Here is a 16,898-nt window from a genome sequence, read left to right on the forward strand (position 1 = left end):
TCAGGTTGTTTCCAGTAATGCTAAAAAGAAATAAAACCCTATTAAAACTGGAAGCTCTATGGCCAGCATAGAAAATTCTCTCTCCAAATTAATGCACTGATAACTGCGTCTCAGATCACTATGATTCTGAAACCTGAAAGATGTTAAAAATATGTAATGCAACTTTGTTAGCAATAAGTAAACCAAACAGTTACATCCAATAACAACTACATTACTGTGACTACTGCTGCAGAAGCTACCTGCTTTTAGGAACACCTTCATACTTCCAATAGAAATTTGTCTGTCCAATGGCTCAGATATAAACTTCTTGCATACAAATGAGTCATTAATTATATAATTTTATATACTACTTTCAGCAAGTTAACTTCACATTAAGAATGGTATATCATAGAGGTAGGAAGGCAAGGGCTTTCTCCGAAAAATTACAGTTCCTAGTATTCACTTATTTATTAATTTTGTTTGTATTTGTGGTGGGGGGAGGAGGAGTGGGGGCAGCTGAGGTCATAAGTGCTAGAATCATATTTTTAAAAGGGCTGGTTGCTGAGTAAAGCATTCCGTAGTTCTTGAAATTAAGTAAGACAGAGGAGTGAAAACGTTATTAGTACATAAGTAAAACTTTAAGGACTAAAGAAAGCGGACCCCAAACACTAGCTGAAAGGCCACAAACATAGTGTTCCACTACCTGTGAGGTATCTGTTGAATGCTCAGACAGATCAGATGTAACACATACATTACAAAGAAAGGGGATACAAAAATAGCATTGTGTTAGAAAGTGGCGCACCACCAGTGAGTGTAAGTGGTGTGGGCTGCCACTTAACAGATGACGACAATGGAAAAGACAGTGTCCAATACATATACTATTAAAATTATCTGCTCGAGATGAGAAGGACCCCAGAGGAGGTTGGCAAGCCATGGGGAGGGTTTTAATATCCCTAAAATTTTGTTCCCACAGACAGAAAATCAGTGTTCACACTAGAGTAATAGAATGTTCCTATGTACAGCCATGAGGAAATCATCAATCAGGGCAGAATACCTACACGGCCTTGGTAGTAGAACAGTAGCCTTCAATGCTTCATGGCCAAATCACCCGACACACTGACATCTCCAGCAACCCACACAAATGACACAACTGGTGGCAGCATCAGCGAGTGAGTGAAGGTAGTTCTGGATCCACAGTACTAAAGTGTGGTACATGTAGATTGCACGGAGGTTCTGGAGAGCACTGAGGGATTCAAAGTATACTACATATCCAGAGAATCAGTGCCACCAGATGCATTGTGTGTCATGATGAAGGGCAGTAAACTCTGTAGTAAAACTCAAGAGGTCTAATTGGCAACACCTAAAACAATCTTAAAAAAGAACAAAGGCACACCCCACACTATACTCATCCTCAGAGCCATTGATATACATGATGGTGCCATCACCAAGCTGCATGCAAAACTCCAGAAATGTCAAGTGAATGATTGAAGAAACTGCAGTAGTGTTCTTTGTAATAGCAGTAAATCCAAGATGGTTACAGACCTCTGCACAAATCCGGGGAGGGGGAGTAAATGCTTGGCCCTTAAGAATGTAGCTGATAACCCCCTAAGATGAAGTTTTTAAACCAGAATACAAACTCAAACACTGAGCGGCTATAAAGAAGCATAACTTGCCTCATAGACAGTTCCACAGACACTCTTAACTGGACTGGTAGGAAATGCACCAGTAGCCAAATGGAAACCTGTGATAACAAATTGTGTTACGGCAACATGAGACGGACACACACACACACACACACAAATGAAAATAGTAGACATCCTTTGCCCAGCTTTGTTTGGACTGAGGACCAATACAAACACAGGACTGTCCAGTTCACTCCTAATGAGGTGCCATGCAGAATGCGAAAGAAATTAGGAGAATGGACATAACACCCTTCCAAGCTGGATATGTGGAAGTATTAACACAACTTTAAACCGAGCCTTAACTTCAGAAATATCATAGTTTTGATGAATGGAAGAGCGGCAAGATCAGGAAGTAATGACGTGCAAAGGCACTCCTTTCGCCACCAGAAATTCACACAGACTGTGGAAGCTATTTTCTATACTGCACTAGTCCAGGTACTCGAGACAGAATTGAAGTTGCCACTTGAGTGAACAAATCTGCCAAGAGCTGCAATTTGTCTTGAGAAAATATTAACAAGGAGAGCTAGAACCAGAAGAGCATTACAAATGTTGTCTTGTTTTTAAAAACTCCCTAACACAGTGGGGCAGGTGGCCTCAAAAGCCCATCTGGGAACTGTGCAGAGGATTCCCTCTCTCCAACATGTGCCATAGGACTTTTCCAAACAAAATTAAATGTTACAGGCTAAGTCTGGCTCTTCTGCAGGATGTTGATCATGATGCAGGTCGACAGGACAAGACGGTTGACTGCAGAGCATGCCTACAAAAGCCACATTGGATTTTGTTACCAACTTCTGAGACTCTAGTCACCAAATCACCTGGCCATTGATCACCACCTTGCAGACACTACTGCTGAGGGAAACAAGACAGTACCTGGAAGGAAAATGTCTGTTCTTGCCAGGCTTAGGTATAGGTATTACAGTGGCTTTGTGCCAATGTATAGGAAATTATGATATCTTAAGATATGACTGTATACATAGAAGGGAAGTGCTTGGTATTGGGAGATAGGTCTGCTACATATGAATTGTCCTGGAGCAGACAATCATAGTGATGAAGTAGCATGCTCCAACTCCCCCACAGTTTGCATCTACACGAGTACTCTGCAATTCACATCCAAGTGCTCAGAGGAGGGTTCAAAGAAAAACTTTCAGATGATTTCTCGACCATTCCATTCTCAAACTGCTCTTGGGAAAAATGAACAATTAAATCTTTCCTTGTGAACTCCGATTTCTCTTATTTTATTGCGATGGACATTTCTCCCAGTATAAGTGGGAGTCAACAAAATATTACCACATTTACATGAGAAAGATAGTGATTAAAATTTTTGTGGCAATGAAAAATGGTTTATATATACATATAGTGTAGAAGGTCTCTCTGGTGCATCTGTTGTACCTTCTGTGTGTTTGGCTGATAAAATGCAATCTTTGTTTTGCCTTCCCCACTAAATTATTTATGTGGCAATTCCACTGAATTGACAACTTTAGATTCGTACCATTTATCACGTAACAGTAATGTAATTCAATTCTTTTTAGTATTCTTGTGGAGGACCTCACGCTTTATCATTCAGGGTCAACTGTCATTTTTGCAGCATACAGCTAACCTGTCTAAATCCTTTTGTAATTCTTATTGACCTTCTGATGACTTAACTAGACAGTAAATGACAGCACCATCTGTAAACAAATATAGGAGGGCTGTTCACATTGTGTCCCAAATAGTTTGTAGAGATTAGAAACAACGGAGGGACTACAACATTTCATCGGGGCATGCCAGGTATCACTTTTGTTTCATTCAATGACTTCCCATCACACTTGCTATGAACTGTGTCCTTTTTGACAAGGATTTGCAAATCCTGTTGCACAACTGAGATGATACTGCATGCGCACTCCATTCTGGTAGAAGATGCTTGTGGGTAAAAGTGTCAAAAGCCTTCTGGAAATCTAGAAATATGATTTCAACTTGAGAAGCCCTGCCAACAGGAGTCATTACTTCATGTGAAAAAGGGCCAGTTGTTTTTCACAAAAATGATATTTTCTAAAGCTGTGCTACGAGTCAATAGATCACTTTTCTCGGGATAATTCGTAATGTTCAAGCACAGTACATGTTCCAAAATCTTACTGAAAACTGATGTCTGTGATATGGGTCTATAATTCAGCAGAATACATCTTTTTCCTTTCCTGTGTATTTGTATCATCTGTGAAACTTTCCAGTCTTTAGGTATGGATTTCCATTGATGAGCAGTGGTTTATGATGAGTGACTTAAGCTGCTACACTACACCGAAGGTATCTACTTCCAAGTTATTCGTGTTGACAGCTGTTCTTAATTTGTAGTCTAGAATGTTTACTGCATCTCCTTTGGTGAAGGAATTTCAGAAAAACGTGCATAGTCAGTAACATGTAATACCAATATATACACAAATTTTCCCAGAATCTAATAGTACTAAATATGACACTCAAGCAATGAAAACTAAATTCCAGGTTGGAATACCAACAATATTGTGAAAAGGAAAGGTTGTTACTCAGTGTAAAGATGACACAATGAGTTGCAGATAGGCACAACTAAAAGACTGTAACAGATTTAGCATTTGGTCAACACCTTCTCCAGATAGACAACACACAGATTCACACCAGCAACCATACCTCATGCACACGTGACCGCCAGGTCCCAGCTACCGGAGATGGCACTCGTGTGTGTGTGTGTGTGTGTGTGTGTGTGTGTGTGTGTGTGTGTGTGTGTGTGTGTAAAACTGTCTTTTTGTTGTGCCTGTCTGTAACTCAATGTTATCAGCTTTACGGCGAGTAGCAATCTATCCTTTCCCTAATATCGTTGAATATGACCATTGTGAAAAGTCACATCTGCTACTGAGACTCATAACAACTACAAATTTTGAAACATTTATGGTATCTGACAGAAGATTTCATTAAAAACATTAAATATTTTTCTCAAAATTTTATAACATGAAGTACTTGAATAGGTTACAATATTTTCAAAAGGTAGCACAAAGTAGCCCCCTGCCATCCTCCGCCACCCATGGTAATGCCTTCCAAACAATAGCTTGTCTATAATAAACTTTGTCCGTGTGGATGATGCCCAGATCAAAGGACTGCAATTTTCTTGTGCAGCACAGTGGCAGGAACTCTAAGTGCACATTGAATACATTTGTACTTTTGGTTGTGCAGGACAAACATCTACAAACAGGAGAATTTTCCTGTTACAGGTTCCCATTATTACATCATTGTTATGAGTTGTTTTTCAATTAGTTCCAATGTCATCCACACTTTTGTTACTGGCACTGTAGTTCTTGGACAATATTTTTACATTTTTAAAACAATACGGTTTTTCTGATTTGTCAATCACAAATGATACATTTTTTTCCGATCCATCACCATTTGTGCCTAGCATTACTGTACGGTGAACTTTACTCTGTTTTCCTCCATTGCAATTTTTGTCTTTCAAGGCAAGTGGTTTGTTTGAAAAGATATTGAAAAAGAGATGTGTTCCACTTATGTTGAAGATGCCCTTAAGTTTATATTTCTTTGTATGTTCTTGTAATCTAACACACTGCCATTCATAACAGTTTTTATGTCTACATTGCTTCCTTTATCACAAACAGTTTTGTACATCATATTATACCGCTTCTTGTACCTATCATTTCACCCATTAGAAGTGGAGAATGATTCCAACCATACTGACCACCTTCAGAACTTTTTCGCATATCATCATGCCATTCACGAGGATGTTGGAAGCATGTGCTGCCTGAAATCAGTTTTTGTAATTTCTCCTGGCACTACATATTTAGGGTAACTGAGTAACTGTCACATTTTATTTCATTTTATTTTGTTTTTTAATTGGGCTTTCCAAAATACAAGCTCCATTTTGCACAAGAAACACAGGTATCCCTAAAGTGTGTGCTTCAGCAATGCATGTTCTGCAAAGATCTTCAACTCTTTCAAGAATTTTTACTTTCTCTTCCATCCAAAGGATTTTTCCTGCCTCTTTTTGTAACATTTTCCTTCTTAAAAGCGCAACTGAAAACACTTGACTTCTACTTGAAAGAAATAGCTAGCAACACTACACTCTGATCACGTAACATGGACTCGACCAATGTCTGAAGTAGGGCCGGAGGGAATGAACAACATGAACCCTTAAGGGCTGTCCACAGATCCGTTAAGAGTATGAGGGGGTGGAGATCTCTTCTGAACAGCATCTTGCAAGGCATCCCAGATATGCTCAATAATGTTCGTATCTGGGGAGTTTGGCGGCCAGCGGAAGTGTCTAAACTCAAAAAGAGTGGTCCTGGAGCCACTCTGTAGCAATTCTGGACATGTGAGGTGTCACATTGTCCCGTCGGAATTGCCCAAGTCCGTCAGAATGCACAATGGATATGAACGGATGCAGGTGATTAGACAGCATGCTTACTTGTGTGTCATCTGTCAAGAGTCATATCTACACCTATCAGGGGTCCCATATCACTCCAACTGCACAGGCCCCACACCATTACACAGCCTCCAACAGCTTGAAGAGTTCCCTGCTGATATGCAGTGTCCATGGATTCATGAGGTTGTCTCCATATCTGTGTATGCTCATCCGCTCGACAGAATTTGAAACAAGACTCGTCCGACCATTCAACATGTTTCCAGTCATCAACAGTCTAATGTCGATGTCGATGGGCACAGGTGAGGCATAAGGCTTTGCGTCATGCAATCATCAAAGTTACATGAGTGGACCTTCTGCTCCAAAACATTATATTGATGATGTTTTTTTGAATGGTTTGCACACTGACAATGATGGCCCAGCACTGAAATCTGCAGCAATTTCCGGAAGTGTTGCATTTCTGTCACATTGAACGATTCTCTTCAGTCTTCATTGGTCCCATTCTTGCTGGATCTTTTTCAGGCTACAGCGATGTTGGAGACTTGATGTTTTACCGGTTCCTGATATTCATGGCACACTCATGAAATGGTCACATGGGAAAATCCCCACTTCATCACTACCTCGGAGATGTTGTGTCTCATCGTTCAAACTCACTTACATCTTTATAACCTGCCATTGTAGCAGCAGTAACTGATCTGCCAGACACTTGTTGTCTTACATAGGTGTTGCTGACAGCAGTGCCATATTCTGCCTGTTTATATATCTCCGTATAAGAATGTGCCTATACCAGTTTCTTTGGTGCTCCATGTATATGACCATCATCACAGTGAGAGGTTAACACAAAAACAAAATGGCTACAATACTGTAAGCACAATCCATTCCATTCATGTTTCAAGTGTGAGAAGAATGACTGTTTGGATGCTTCTGTGCCCACTGTGATTAATCTGTCCTCACAATCTCTACAAAAGCTGTTAGTAGGGGGTTGCAGTATATTCCTTCAATCATCATTTAAATCAAGTTGCTGTAATTTTGTAAGTAAGCTTCCTAAGGATTTTTATATCTATCTTCAAGAGTCTGTCACTTCAGTTCTTCCAGCATTTTCCTGACCTTTCCCGTGGATCAAGCATACATGTGACCATCTTTGCTGCCTACTCCGTAGTCGTTCAGTCCTCTCTACAGATGTACATAAAATCTGGGAACACTATCAATTATTTATTGCACAAGAACTAAACATTGTACAAATGTCATACATATTGCATTTCGAAGAGAAACTCTGAAAGTTTTTTACAAACATTTGATATGCGAACCATGTGTGACCCGGCAGACGTGACTATGGTAATTGAATTCTTGCCATACCAGTCTCAGCATGGCATTGTAGACTGTGGCTTCCCGTATTCTCTCCCAGAGCTCTGCTACATCACGTGGTAGAAGCGGAACATACACCAAATCTTTAATGTGTCCCCACAGAAAAAGTCACACGGAATGAGATTTGGTGAGCGGGGAGGCCACTTCATGAAACAGCTGTCCCCTTCTGTAGCACGGCCGATCCATCGATGCGGCAGCTTCTTGTTCAGGTACCCACGAACTTCACGATGAAAATGGGGTGGAGCCCCATCCTGTTGAAAGACGAACGGAGAGTCTGATTGCATTTAAGGCATTAGCCATTGCTGCAACATGTCCAAGTAGGAATATCCAGTGACAGTGCTCTCAACAAAGAAGAATGGACTGTACAGTTTTCAACGTGACAAGGCACAAAAAACATTTACCTTTGGGGAATCACGCTCAAACTCAATGCATTCGTGTGGATACTTTGTACCTCAGATTCGACAATTATGCCTGTTCACTTTCCCATTTGTGTGAAAAGTGGCTTCGTCGCTAAAAATTAAGCGATCAACAATGCCATCCCCATACTCATTCAATTGTTGCAACTGCGAACAAAACTCAAAACACTTGTCTTTGTCGTCGTCATTGAGCTTCTGCACTAGCTCCAATTTGAATGGTTTCATAGACAGCTTCTGTCGCAGGACTTTACACACTGTCATTGGAGCCATTTCGAGTTCATAGGATGCTGACTATCGGCAAATTACCAAACTATGCTATGGAGGTATACATGAAAAAAAAAAAAAAAACTTTCAGGGTTCCTCTTCAAATTGACATATGTATGATACCTGTACAATGTTTGGTTCTTGTGCAATAAATAATTGAAAGTGTTCCTGGACTTTACGTACACCCTGTATTAGTCCTATTTGGTACAGGTCCCACACACTTGAGCAATACTCTAGGATAGGTCATTCAAGTAAACAATTGTCTCTGTAACCTGGCTGCATTTCCTTAGTACTCTACCAATAAATCAAGACTGCCACCTGTTTTATCATCATCCGAGCCTGAGTGATCATTCCACCTTCTTCTAACTTCTATCGAAACCATTACTCCCCTCAGCCAATTTGGCAACGGCAGGGAAAAAAGTACTAACACCAATAACCACACCAAGTACACTAGTGTTGCATGATGAATATATGCAGAAATCAAATTTGGACAAAAAGAAAGAGCTGCACACCCAGTATAGGGATTAATTGTGAAATGTGTTTTCAGTTTTGTGAACACACGTTAGGTGATCTATGTGGAGTATTTGGAATAAAATAATTGAAGGTGATATAAAAGCACTGATGTCGTTGAACTTCACTGATTTGAACAGCGAGTTTGTTCTCAGTGCATTCGGGCAATATGCTTTGGAAGTTATTTAAAAGGTACATTGTTATATAGCACCTTAAAATGGCAGTGGGAGGCAGCAGCAACAAGAAGCCTCCAATTTACACACATCTAAATAGACTACAAGACTTCCCACTTCCAAGATATAAAAAACAGTTGCCAGCGCATATATATCATTGAGATGGATCTGGTAGTTCTGGTACTTCTCCACAGGATAGTGAGATTCTTTTAAAATATTCACAGACATTCTCCAAAATGATGCAAATGGAAAACAACATGTTTTATAGCAATATTTACCACTTAAGTTATCAAAATACCATTCAAGCAAAGCACTGTGGCAATCATGCACAATTTTCTTTGGATAAAAAGATTTAATGATAATTCAGAACTTAGGATACTGGGGAAAAAAGGTTTCTATTAAGATGTCCTACTGCTAAAGAATTTTCATACGTGTCTGGGAGAGCATTGTGCTCACAGATTCATGTCAATTTTGCTGCAATATTCTTTAGCGCACATTCCTGGCCTTCACCCCCTCAACAATGTATTTCCTTCTCTATTTAGTGTAGTACAATTCTGTAAAGGCCACTCTATGCACTTTCTGCTGGTCTCTTACCCTCCCCCCTACTCATCCTCTTCTGTCCCACTGTTGCTCACTTTATCGAACACATTCCACTTGTGATGCAGTGGCAGGAGATGAAGCATGAACGTGAACAATTTTTAAAACTTCTCTAAGCATATTGTCATGTCGCTGGCTTAGTTGTGGAGTGCGGGACACAGAACTGTTATGTTGTGTAGTGTGTAGCTCTGCATGTGAGAGGCACTGTTAGCATGGAAGTTGAAGTGTTGCTAAAAGTGCTATTACAGTAAAGTGATAAAATAAGTAAATAATTCAGAGGAGGTGTGTCAAGAAGTAATTTAAAAATGAGCAGTGTTGCTGATAACGTATTTGTGTACCCTCTCATTGTGTGTCGTACCATACTGTATCAATCATCCGCGCCATGTTCGGTCCCCCAGAATGAACTGATAGTGATCGGCAAAACTTAGTTACCATAAAAGAGTGCAACTAAGTGCCAGAAGTGCCAGTATCTTGTAGCGAGCATGAGAACATGCGTTCGGTCATCGTGTTTCCACATCATCAACAATCAGCTGCGCCGGTTATGTGCACGCTCGTTCAACTCATCATCATCTTGGACAGTTTCCAGCCACTGGCTGGGTCTGTCGGGAACACAAGCCTCTCCATCGTGTTCTGTCTTTCCACCATTCCCCCTCTTCCACCTTCGTCCAGTTCTCTCCTCTTCTCATCACACATTCCTTCACTCCCTTCACCCATCTATCTCTTGGTCTTCCTCTGGGCCTCTTCCCCTCCAGTTGCAGATCAAACATCCTCTTTGGAATTCTTCCCTCGTCCATTCTCTTCATGTGTCCATACCACTGCAGTCTTGATTTTTCTATCCTGTCCTGTACTGGTTCCTCCTTTAGTCTTTCCCTCACATACACATTTCACAATCTGTCTCGTCTTGTTACACCCAACCTGCTCCTCTGGAACTTCATTTCACTAGCCTGTATTCTACTTTTGTCGCTTTTGTGCATTACCCATGTCTCACTTCCGTATGCCAATATGGGGACAAAGTAGGTTCGGTATATAATTCCCTTGGATTTCTGTGGCACCTCCTTGCTCCAAATAAGCCCTCTAATGCATTTGTAGAACTGCCCTGCTTTTCTGCACCTTTCATTTATTTCCATTGCGTTTCCCCCCTTACTTTCAATCTTTTACTTTAAGTTCTCTACCACTTGTAGTTTTTCCCCTCCGCAAGTTATATCCACATTTGGCCTATTCTTCTTCCTTGTTGTGACAGTTATTTCACTTTTCTTTGCAGAGAAATGCATTCCATATTGTGCTGCCGTTGCCTCCCATGCATCTAACTGCTCTTGCACCTCCTTCTCGCAATTTACCCATAACATCAGGTCATCGGCAAAAAGTACTGCTTTCATTTTATGATCTCCAATTGCATCTGATACTTGCTGGAGGATTTCATCCATAACAATAACAAACAATAAAGGCGAAAGTGCACTTCCCTGTCGCAGCCCATTTTCCAGCTTGAACCATGCAGTACGTTCCCTCCCCACTTTCACACAACTCTCACTTCCTTCATACATTTTTCTGACTTTTCGTGTTATCTCTTCATCTATCCCTTTTGCGTTCAGCACATCCCAGAGCTTGTCCCTACAGATACTGTCATACGCCTTTTCAATATCTAAAAAGGCCATGATTAAGTCCTTCCCGTACTCATAGTGCCTTTCCTGCAGTTGCCTTAGCGCAAATATGAGGTCCGTTGTTGATCTTCCTGGTCTGAAACCGTACTGCTCCTCTAGCAGTCTACTTTCAATACTGCTTCTTATTCTCTTCTCCAGGATCTTTTCATAGATTTTTCCACAGTGGCATAGCAGGGTGATTCCTCTGTAGTTCTCACATCTCCTTTTATCCCCTTTCTTGAAGATCGGGACTATAATTCCTTTCTTCCAATCCTCAGGAATTCTGTTCTCCTTCCACACCATCCTCACCTCTCTGTATAGCCACTGGGTTCCTACTTCCCCTGCTGCTTGTATCATATCCACTGTTACTTCATCCCAACCTGGTGCCTTGCCCCCTTTCATCCTCTTTATGGCTTCTTCCACTTCATTCCAAGTTAGATCATCAATTTCCCCACTATTATAATCGTCTGCTGCCTTAGGCTCTCCATCGCTGTTAGTTACCCGCTTGACGGCATTCAACAGATCTTCAAAGTACTCCTTCCAAATCTTTTTGAGCTCATGCATTTCCTCCACAACTCTTCCATTATTATCCATGATCCTCAGGCACTCGCTTCTGTCGTTCCTCTTATTTCTTACCATGGTGTAAAGTACTTTTTTGTTCCCTTCACTGTCCTCTTCTAACATTCTTGTCCATTTTTCCATCCACTTCTTCTTCTCCGCCCTTACTATGGTCTGTGCCGCTTTCTTGCTTTCCTTATATTTTACCCTAACTTCCTCTGTTCGGGTCTGGAACCATTCTCTGAAGGCTTTGTTCTTTTGAAGTACTGCCTCTTTACATATGTTGTTCCACCATGGGGTTTCCCTACTTCTCCTCTTTGCACTAGTTCTTCCGCACACAGTCTCAGCTGCCTCAACTAGAGCCCTCTTAAAATCTCCCCATTCTTCTTCCACTGTTCTCTGATCTTCCTTTGGCAGCTTCTTCCTGATCAGTGTCTGGTACTGGGTCCTCCGTTCATCCTCTTTCAGCATCCATGTCTTCCTTTTCTGTTGCCCTCCTATCTTTTTTCTCTCTCAGGGTGGCTACCAACAGCCGATGGTCACTGTCTAACGCCTCAGATGGAATGACCTTAACATCTGTGAGGCTGCTCATCATCTGCCTATCCACTAGTACATAGTCTACTACTGAAGTTTGGGACCAGTCCCCACTGTACCAAGTTATTTTGTGACTACTTCTCTTCTTGTACCAGGAATTTGCGATCGCCAGCCCATTCCTCTTGCAGAATTCCAGCAACAATCTTCCTTCTCTATTTCGGTTCCCCCAGCCCTCTGGTCCCATTATCTCCTCGAATCCTTTCCTGTCTGTGCCAACATGTGCATTGAGGTCCCCTATTATAATATGATTTCCTCCATTTAGCTGCTTTTGCATGTCGTCTTCAAATTCCTCCTCCTCCTTTTTTGTACACCCCACCTGTGGGGCATATGCTTGGATGATTTCAATGCTTTTTCCTTTCACGCATACTCTGGCTTTTATCATTCGATCATTGATACCTTCCACCTCCTCCTGCAGACCCTCTCTGACCACTATTGCCACTCAATTTCTTCCCCTCTCATTCCATATCCAGTACAGTTTACATCCTTTACTTAGTGGTTTTTCACCAACTCCTCTCCACCTAGTCTCAGCAAGTCCCAAGATGTCCAATTTCCTCCTTTCCATCATTTCTACAATTTCTTCTAACTTCCCAGTTAGAGTCCTTACGTTTAAGGTGCCCAGTCGTAAACCATCTCGTAATCCTTTTCCATTGCTTGGTCGGTTTCCTTTAAATCCGTTCCGTGATCCAAGGCATGTTCCCTTTTTAAAAGCAGTTGATTTATCCACTACTGGCTTGCTAGGCCTATCGCAGCTTCACCAGAGCCCCATTAGCCGTCATGTTTCAGGGTTCCCATAGGGCCTTCTCAGCTACCGTAGCGGTCCTGGGGCACACGAAGTCCCCGCTGTACATCGCCCCTATAGGCAGTCCCCTACTTTGTGCCGTTGCCCATCTCCCACAACTCGTTCAACTGAGAACTGTGAACTGTAAATTTACCTTTGAGAACATTGCTACAATTTATTACTAATGTGAAGGAGGACTGGTACCAAAAATCTGTGTATGCGTGGCGAGTGTAAGGACTTTAGTTCGATTACTCGGCTTTCACATCATCAAAAATCGTCTGCACAGCGTTCAGTTATGCGTACGTTCGTCCAATTGATATGTGCAGATATTGAACCTGTTGTCAAACGGGAACTCTAGTTATTAGAGCATCACGACCGTGAGACAAAAGAATTGATGAGGGTCCTGCGAAGGTACAGGCCACGGGATTACCAAGTACGTGGTGTGGACAGAGCACACGGTCCGAAATGACAACCAGTTTAAGGGTCCCCCACCCCCATCTGTACCCCCAGGCATGTTACATAGCGACATGTATTCAGGACCTGCAATTTCGCATAAGAAGTGCCGTATAATTAACTTGGGGTGTGAACTAATTGTGTATACACAGTGATTGTTAGTTTATATTATTGAGTGAATCACGCGAGCTGTGGGAAGTGTATGTCAAAGAACTTGTGGCACAGTGAATATACTCGTCCTATCCGTGACACTGCAAAGAACTAGTGCTATGAAGTAAATGTACTCACCGGTGGTGGGCTTTTGACGACGCTAGCAGCACCTATGTGCAAAAGGGAACAGTTATTTGGCGGCCATTACGGAAAACAACACTAGTGGCACCTATTGGCAAAAGTGAAAACTTTTTGGCAGCCATCACCGTATACAGCGTGAGCGTCGCCTAGGAGCGACGCAGCAAATATTACCACGCTTTGCAGAGAGGGTGCAGTTCTGACAGCCGGATGGCGCCAACTGAGTCGGCGTTACGCAACAGCTGCGACTACGGAGCCAGAAGACAACGCAAAGTAAGTCACGCATCACAACGTTACCTCACGCAACTATAGCAACCAGAGTAATTAACTGGCAGTGCAGACTGTGTTCTATAATTATGTAATTAGAAACAGTAACAGTTGAAATACTTTTGTTCACAAAATTATGAGCCATAATTACTCTGCCAATCGTACAGTAAAGTTAATGTCACTGTCAGACCCTGCTTATTTAGTAGTCTAATTTTTTACAACAGTTAATACAATTGCAGAACTATATTTATGTTAGCTTTTTTTTTTTTTTTTTTTGCTTTTTTTTAATGTGATCTTGTATGTTACGTGTGCTTCTGAGCACGAATTACTGCATTGAGTGCATACGGCGTTGTAGTTTGGTTGTGGCTATTGCCATCCATTCTGTGTTACGAGTGTTGTGATTTGTTTATCGCTCACTTGAGTGACTTATCTGTGGTTCAATATGGCAAATAATGAGGTTGGTGCAATTGTAGTAGACAGAGAGGTGAAAGTAGACTCTTTAGGTGAAAGTAATTAGGTGCAGACAAAAAATAGAAGCAAGGAGTAGTGAAGTGTCGGATTCTGGTATAGGGAACGGTAGTCCATCAACAGAGATGGGAAGTCCTAATGCAATGTCATCACCAATCATGGAGATGCCCAGACGGGATAAGTGTAAACTTAGGCCTGACCTATCCATCGTTGACATGCTCAAAACATTACTGAATGATAACAAAACATTATTACATGATAATAAACAAATAAAAGAAAACATTAAGTGCCAGAGGGAAGGTATTATGTGCCAGAAGGAAGATATTAAGCGATCGATCGAGCAGATAAACGAACGACTCAGTAAATAGATCGACGAGACTAATTAGGCTCTGAGGAAGCTGGCTGAGTCAAGTCATCAAAGGATAGATGAGCTTACTGTTCGGTTTGAGGAGAACGTTGCAGGCAATACTAAATGTTTTGAAAAGGTAGACTCGTCAAAGAAGTGAAGGAAGAACTTACAAAAAGGGTTGAGGTTTACGACGAGCATTCTGAACAACTGGATGAGGAAAATGAAACACTGTAAACAAAGGATATCAGCTGTTTCGCTAAACCAGGATGCGTATGCACGGCGAGTAGAAGAGGTGTACAGTGAGGTAGGCAAGACTAAGGGACAGGTCGGTCAGCAGGTGAAGAGTGAAGTGAAATCACTATTACGTGATGGAAGCATTGCTGGAGGGAGCTTAATTGGTATACAAAATGATGAGATCTTCCTTGGCATAAGGAATTTTAAGAACTTCGAACTAAATGGAATATGGCATCCCAGAGATTTCCAAGATCAATATAAGGGCGTGTTACCTGAATTATGGGACGAGCAGAGAAAGGTACGCTTTGTTGCAGCAAGATTGGAAGGTGAAGCTGGTACCTGGGGCATGAGAATAGGACATAAGTGTACAATCTTTGCTGAATTTGAAAAGGAATTTTTGCAACAATATTGGTCGAGACGGAAGCAAAATGGAGTACATAACAGTCTATACCAAGGTAGAAGGTTTGAGAGAGGGCGTGACCAGAACTTAAAGAAGTTTTTCCAAGATTATTTAGATGAACCGATCACGACAGAAGCAATAGTGTCCCTGATTATAAGTAAACTACTGACAGGAGTTCAGGATAAGTTGCTAGCAATCCCTAGAAATGATGTAGAGGCAATGAAGTCAGCCTTAGAACAATTAGACACGTTGTATGATTCACGAGGAAAAGGAGGAGGAGAAGGTGATAGAGTATCAGGGAACAACGAATCCAATACGGATACCCATTTAAACCATAACAATAGACACGATGGACGATATTGGAATAATAATGGTAGGAGACATGGCGGTAGTTTCCGTGGCCATGGTGGTCACAGACGACATCGTGGTGGCTACGGATATCAGAACCCAGGGTGCAATGTATCACATGACTAGGTGCGAAGCTCAAATCATAGCATAGTGAAGGAACACCGGAAAACTAGAGGAGGGGAATATGTGTCACAGATATTGATCAAAACGACAACCAGTTTAAAGTACCCCACCTATCTGTACCCCTGGGCGTGTTACACTTCTAAGATAATGTTAATTCTGAGAACTTGAAAGTGGGTTTATACTATACTTGGTGTGGAGAACATACAACATCCTACACAGGCCGAACACTGCACTAAGTTCACTAGTGTTGTCTGGAGAATACATGTGCAACAACAGATCTGAACAAAAACAAGGATCTGCTCACAAAGCCACATGGATTAATTGTGAATCATGTTCTCAGTTTTGGTAATATAACTGTTAGGTGACCTACTGGGAGATTTTGGAAGAAAGTAACTGAAGAGGCAACAGAAATACTGATGTCCATGAACTTCAATGACCTAGGCAGAGTGTTTGTTCTTAGTGTATCCTGGCAGTATGCCTTGGAAATTATTTAAAGGGAACAGTGTTATGGAGCACCTCAAGTAAGCTCCCCGATTATACTGTAATCATCGGTGAAGATTTTAATTACACAACAATTAATTGGGAAAATTACAAGTTTGTTAGAGATGCACATGACAAGACATTATGTGAAACATTACTAAATGCCTCCCTTGAAAACTACCTGCAATAGACAATTAGGAACCCCACTCATGATGAAAATAAATTGGATTTAAATGTCAACAAACACACCTGCCCTCTTTGAGGTTGTCCACATCGAAACTGGTATCAGTGATCATGACACATTTGTGGTACCAATGGTTACCAAAGCACAAAGGGCAACTAAAACACGCAGAAAGTCTATTAACAAAGTTTCAACAACCAGCTATAAATGATGACTCTAGGAATATACTACAACCCCCAATGTATTGCTCATATACGAATCATGAGGGTAAGACTAGAAAAAACACTGCACGTCAAGGGCATTCACACAATCATTCTCCCCACACTCCATATGTGAATGGAATGGGAAGAGACACAAATAACTGGTATAATGGAATGTACCCTCC

The 16,898-nt window shown here is 41.4% G+C and overlaps 1 protein-coding gene across 2 annotated transcripts in view; it reads right to left on the reverse strand.

Moving 5' to 3' along the window:
• The window catches only part of LOC124769376 (ATP-binding cassette sub-family C member 5-like), a 298,192-nt gene that overhangs the window by 135,393 nt on the left and 145,901 nt on the right, over positions 1–16,898 (reverse strand). For both annotated transcript variants that reach the window (XM_047249493.1, XM_047250268.1), the window contains one exon: positions 1–20. This exon is cut by the window's left edge and continues 119 nt beyond it. In XM_047249493.1, coding sequence (XP_047105449.1) covers positions 1–20 — 20 coding nt within the window. The remainder of the gene's footprint in view (positions 21–16,898) is intronic.

Source organism: Schistocerca piceifrons, chromosome 1, assembly GCF_021461385.2.
Source record: "Schistocerca piceifrons isolate TAMUIC-IGC-003096 chromosome 1, iqSchPice1.1, whole genome shotgun sequence".
Classification (NCBI taxonomy): domain Eukaryota; kingdom Metazoa; phylum Arthropoda; class Insecta; order Orthoptera; family Acrididae; genus Schistocerca; species Schistocerca piceifrons.